The following is a 6,078-nucleotide window of genomic DNA, read 5'->3' on the forward strand; positions in this document are numbered from 1 at the left end:
GAACATTAAAAAGTTACATAACTTCCCTGAAACTTAGTATCTTAGGTTCAAAATGATATATATTACTCGAACTACCCATCTCACCTTTTTGTAATAAATGTGCTTAATAACTCTTAAAATTGATATACATTAGAGGTATATTGCTATTTTTACCATTTTTTCAAGTTATGGATACTGTTCCTCAAAACACAGATATTTTGAAATGTAGAAGAGACTTAAAAATCATTTAATTCAGGGATTCTGAACTTATTTTTTGTCCTGGCATGCTTGCAATGAATTCTATTACCCCTCCTCAGAATAGTATATTTAAATGTAAAAATCAACATGGATAAATTTCAAAAGAAATCATGTATAGGGAAATACAATTATCATATATTTTTTTTAATTCCTGCACTCTTCAATGCAATTTCATCTCCTCACTTAGTAAATGACCCAACCAAAGCATTCCAATTTGCACAAAAGGCCACAGAACCTTGATATCTAGCACACTGAGTGTTCTCATCATTTAATAATTGCTTTTTTTTTTTTTTTTTTTTTTTTTTTTTTTGTGCAGACAACCAAAAGAACTCTCAAAGCATGGCCAACTTCAGTATGGTGACAGGATTTCTGTTGATGGGCTTTTCTGACATCTGGGAGCTGCAGGTCTTATACAGCATGCTCTTCTTAGTGATCTACTTGGTGGCTCTGATGGGAAACCTGCTCATTTTCATCCTCATCTCCCTTGATGAACATCTCCAATCCCCCATGTACTTCTTCCTGAAGAACTTGTCCTTTATAGATCTTTGCTTTATTTCTACCACACTCCCGAAATCTATCACAAACTCTCTGAGCCATAGTCATTCCATTTCTTTCACAGAGTGTGTATTACAGTTCTTTTTTGTAATTTTCTTTGCAGTATCAGAGCTTTTTCTCCTCACAATGATGTCCTATGACCGGTATGTGGCCATCTGCCAGCCCCTGCACTATGAAGTCATCATGATTAGAGAGACTTGTATGAAGATGGCAATTGTTTCCTGGCTTGGTGGAGGTTTCTTTGGGATTCTGTATTCATCTACTACATTTACTTTGCCTTTCTGTAGGTCCAAGGAGATCCACCAGTTTTTCTGTGACTTACCTTCATTACTTAGACTCTCCTGCTCTGATATACATATTGGAATAGATGTGAGTTTGGCTATTGGGATTGCTTTAGGATTTCTGTGCTTTATTTCCATAGCTGTTTCTTATGGTCCCATATTCTCAACTGTGCTGAAAATTCCAACAATAGATGGTAGGTCAAAAGCCTTCTCCACTTGCCTTCCCCACCTCATTGTTCTCATGGTTTATATTGCAACAAGTGGCACTGCTTATCTAAAACCACCCCAGGAATCTGAATCTGTTCTAGATCTGTTGATTTCCATATTCTATACAGTGGTGCCCCCTATCCTGAACCCTGTCATCTATAGTCTGAGAAACAAGGACATCAAGATTTCTCTGAGGAAATTAATAGTCCAAAAATATCTCTCATAGGGATCAACACTACAGTCTTTTCTGTGTCTTTATTTAAAAAATTAAATTTTAAAATTTATTTCAAAGAAGTAAAAGTTAAGGAGAAATACAGTTAGCAATAGTAATTACAAAAAAAAAAATTTGAAACAAGTATCTTTCATAAGGCCTCATTTCTCAAACATAGAGGGAACTGAGTCAAATTTATTTTTAAAAAATAATAAAACTCATGTCCCAGTTGATAAATGATAAAATATATGAACTATTTCCCAAGGAAAATAAATATTCTTTGACCTAACAACATCTCCACTAGGCATGGAAAAATAAAGAGGAAAATGTCCTATATATATACAAAATATGCATAGCATCTCTATTCTCAAAGCAAAAATAATTGGAAATTGAGGGAATGGCTCAATAAACTTTGGCATGTATTTGGAATGGAATATTATTGTTTTATGAGAAATCATGTTCAGGATGCTCTCAGAAAAAAAAAAACTGGTTAGTCCTGCTTGAACTCTAGCATAGTGAAATGTACTATATAGGAAATAATAGCAATCAGATGATCAGCTATAAATGACTTTGCTACTCTCAGTAGTATAATCATCCACAACCACTCTGTATTTAAGGTGAAAAATTCTATCCATACCCAGAGCATGCACAGATTATATCTGAATATAGACTGGAACATTCTTTCTTTCTCTCTTTCTCTCTCTTTATTTTTAACAATTTTTCTAGAGGAATTTTATTTTCATTAGAGTGACAAATCTATGTTTTCTTTTACAACTTGTCTTTCATGGAAATATTTTGCATAACTTCACTTGTGGTTTCTTAATTGTGGGGGAGATGAGGAAGAGAACCTGGAACTCAAAAATTTTTAAAAACTAATATAAAAAATGTAACTGGGGTAAAATATTAAATAAAGAAAATAAAATAGAAAGAAATAAAAGGAAATCAGTTGTGGCCTTTCTGTACTTACTTGAATTTCTTGCTTTTGGACTATGTCAATGTCATTAATTATAAAATGCTATCTCTTAGAGATTGCTAATAAATGATTTTCAAAATATATACATGCTGAATGAACAAATTATTCTGACTATCATAAACACCCTAAGTAACTACAAAGGGCAAATGAATAAATATGCTATCTGAATCCAAAGAAAAAAATGATAAATAGGAATATACAAAAATAATTTTACCTACACATACCTATTTGTGTCTAATGATGGCCATCTCTAAGAGGGGGAGTGAAGAAAAAAAAAAAAAAGAAAAAGGAGAAATTTACATAAAAACTTTGCAGTTTAAAAGAAATAGCAAATTGTACAATTTTAAGCTGTCTTTAAGGGACCTACTTTACAAAACTTTGGTCTCCAAAATAAAATTCTCAACAATACAGGAATAAACCACTCTTTTTTTTAATGAAAATAATGCGGCTTATATAGAAATTTGTTTTGCATTATTTCACATATATAATTGATGTATAGTTGTTCTTGATGAATGAGGGAAATGTAGACGGTAGTGTGAAAATCTGGAACTCAAAATTTACAAATAAAAAGTGTGAAATAAATAATCTTTAAAAAAAAGAATAAGCATGGTTGAAAATATCTGAATTTCTAATTAGCATATTGCTAGAAATATACAAGAATTTAAGAAATGCTTTAATTATATATTTAACAATTGATGGTAAATCTCTTCCAAAGATGATCCAACATGGTATTATGTATAAAAAGGCCACCCTGTTTTAATTTGCATCAAAATGATTCATTTTTAAAATATTCCTAGAGTCCCTGTAAAGTCATGAATTCTTTTCTTACAACAAATTTAGGAAGTAAAAGTCTTTTTATTTCTTTATTATACTTTTTCTTTTTACTGACTAGACTAGGAGGAAAGTAGTAAATTAATGTTCTAAATGGGAACAAATAGCAGAAGGGAACTTTAGAACCTTCCTAAAAAAAATTACCTCTTTGGTTTTTTTGTTTGTTTGTTGTTTTTTGTTTTGTTTTGTTTTTTACCTTTTTCCTGTCTTCATTTTTAACTGACTCCAATTTTATTGGAGATTGCTTTTTTCTTCTTCCTGAACAACTTACATCTTGTAAAGATTAAAAAGATGAAACTAAAACACTTTGAAAAGGATTCACTCATTCCTGTATCATAATTTTTTTTTAAATCACACTAAAATAAATGAGTTTACTTCTTTTCTCTTGGATCCATTCTAGGACTTTGCCCTTTCTTTCCTCATTTGAAGAGGGGAAAAAAGTTAATTATTCTGAAATCTCTGAGCATCCCACTTTAACCCTGGAACACTTTGAAAACTAAATTTAAGATTAATTTTTTCTATCACAAAATGTCACACTATTTCAAATACAAATATTTGTGTATGTGTGTGTATATGTATATGTGTACATTATATATATATATATATATATATATATGTGCACATATATTACACTGAAATTTTCCAACATCTGTCTTGCCATTTTATTTGTTTTGTTTTTCTTTAAGTTAAATTTCTTATTGTTATCTCTCACTTAGAATTTAAACCTACTTTAATACCAATATTTCATTATTTTACATAGAAAAGAGAATTGTTCCTAAGGAAAGCATTTAATTGGACCATACCTCTAGTAGAAATTTAAACCTTACAAGTTCCATGACTACAGTATATGCCTATATAATGTTTAGGTGTCCCTTCTGCTGGTACAAATAAAATTTTTAAACTTAGAGCTTCTTTATCTCAATTGCACAAGATTTTATAATGTATTGACGGAAGAAAAAGAGGGTAAGACCATTTACCTGAGGATATTCTGTGATAAAGATGGGGAGAGTTTCAGGACATCCTAGGAAGAGAAGAAATTGAAATGGATTCCTTTTCCACATTTAACTGGAAGAAACTAAATATTAAACTAGGTTTCTATTTCTTGCAATAAAGAAATAGGGAAAAGGAAAAGGTTCTTTACAGTGGGTCTTAAAGATTACATTTATATTCATGGTCACTGCACAGACTCAGAGGTTGTTGTTTGATACAGCTGATGCTAAGTCTTAACTCTAAGCAACAATTCATGGAAGGGAAAATTGTTCCAAATATAACAATTTGGGCAAATACAATACATGCACATGCATGTGTGTACACACTCTCACACACACACTCACAAATAAGAATAATTTATTCTACAACTATTTTGCTTAAGAGCAACAGAAATAAAAATCATTCAATCCATAAATCTCTATCTTGACAGTGATTTTGAAAAACAGTTTATTTGAGGGAACTTGCACTAATCCCACATTTTCTTTTCCTTCTGACCTAAAGAATCAATCTAACAGAATCAGCAAAACAAGATTAGTTGGCTTCATGTGAGAAACAGGCAAGCACAGACTCTTCATTGCTACCTAAGTAGAGATTTCCCATGTTCTCTTACTTCAAGTGGCATAAGGATTCAGTAGATACTATCTGTTGTATCACAAGCTTCTGCTTAGAAATGGAAAGAGGAGAAAGGATTTGAGATCAAAGTTGTAAAGTGGAATTGTAGAGTTAAGGACTTTGAAGATGGAATACTTTTTAGTGAGAAAGAAATATAAATAGTGAACAGCACCCCAAAAGATGAATAAAGAATAGGGGAAGTAGATTTATAGCAATTGATTAGTTCAAGAAACTGTCAGGTCAGGCTCCTTTAAGGACAGAGGTCTCCAATTTTGAACCAAGATGGGTAGCTTACCTGAGGCAGGCAGCCAAGCTGCAGCAATTTTGCTCTATCAAAAATGTAAAAATAGTACTAGATCTAATAATAATAAACAAATCCAATAACTAGATACAGTCAATTATTTTTTCCACCAAACAACTGCAAAAAAAAAAAAGAAAGAAAAGAAAAGAAAAAGAAAGAAAGAAAGAAGATGACATCCAGAAGCCCATTAACAATAGGTAGGGTGCCTGCCAAGAAAACTAAGCTAAGGAAAACAAAAGTCCCACAACTAGAGCAGAATTCTGCCAGAGGGACTGTAGTTAGCAAAATCTTGTATCTACTGACAACTCAAGTAGAGATCTTTTCAAAAAAGACCTGAGAGATCACAAATTTAAAACATTAACAAAAACACTAATCAGGGAATTTAGCCTTGCTTATACATTCTCATTCAGATCACAAAAGGCCATATATTAGTCTCTAAGATCTTTAACGCTCTGTCTTGACATAAAGGTTCCCAAGATTCAATAAACTAAAACTCAAAAACCTGGAGGAGTCTGAGCCCAAGAAGTAGAGAAATTTTCACAGAGGTACTCAGGTGATTTAAGTAGAAATCAAGCAATTATTAACAACTTCACTCAAAGGAGTTAAAAGGCATATTTCTGGCACAAGCATCAATATCATAAATAAATCTGGGGAGAGGAACAAGAAAATATAAAGCTCTATAAAAAATTGTAACTCAGTAAGAACCAAAAGTCAATATAGAAGAAAATAACCTAACCCTAATCATAAACAAAGCAACTATGAAGGGAAAGAATTCAACAGAGAGATTTTTAAGCATTTCTGATGGAAACATTAAAGATGAGTGGAAATGAAAAAGTGCAACAGGAGTTGAAAAACACAAAAAAAGATAAATTTATATGAA

At 31.7% G+C, this 6,078-nt stretch overlaps 1 protein-coding gene across 1 annotated transcript; it reads left to right on the forward strand.

Moving 5' to 3' along the window:
- The first annotated feature begins 264 nt into the window (after positions 1–264).
- On the forward strand, positions 265–1,515 carry LOC127559426 (olfactory receptor 14A2-like). The gene has a single exon (XM_051993202.1). It carries the CDS (start codon positions 577–579, stop codon positions 1,504–1,506), a length of 930 nt encoding a protein of 309 aa, XP_051849162.1. The 5' UTR covers positions 265–576; the 3' UTR covers positions 1,507–1,515.
- The last annotated feature ends 4,563 nt before the right edge of the window (positions 1,516–6,078 follow it).

This window comes from Antechinus flavipes, chromosome 4 (genome assembly GCF_016432865.1).
Source record: "Antechinus flavipes isolate AdamAnt ecotype Samford, QLD, Australia chromosome 4, AdamAnt_v2, whole genome shotgun sequence".
NCBI classification, from domain to species: domain Eukaryota; kingdom Metazoa; phylum Chordata; class Mammalia; order Dasyuromorphia; family Dasyuridae; genus Antechinus; species Antechinus flavipes.

Coding starts and splice junctions, on each gene's coding strand:
- LOC127559426 (XM_051993202.1), top strand. CDS start 577: ATGGCCAACTTCAGTATGGTGACAGGATTTCTGTTGATGGGCTTTTCT.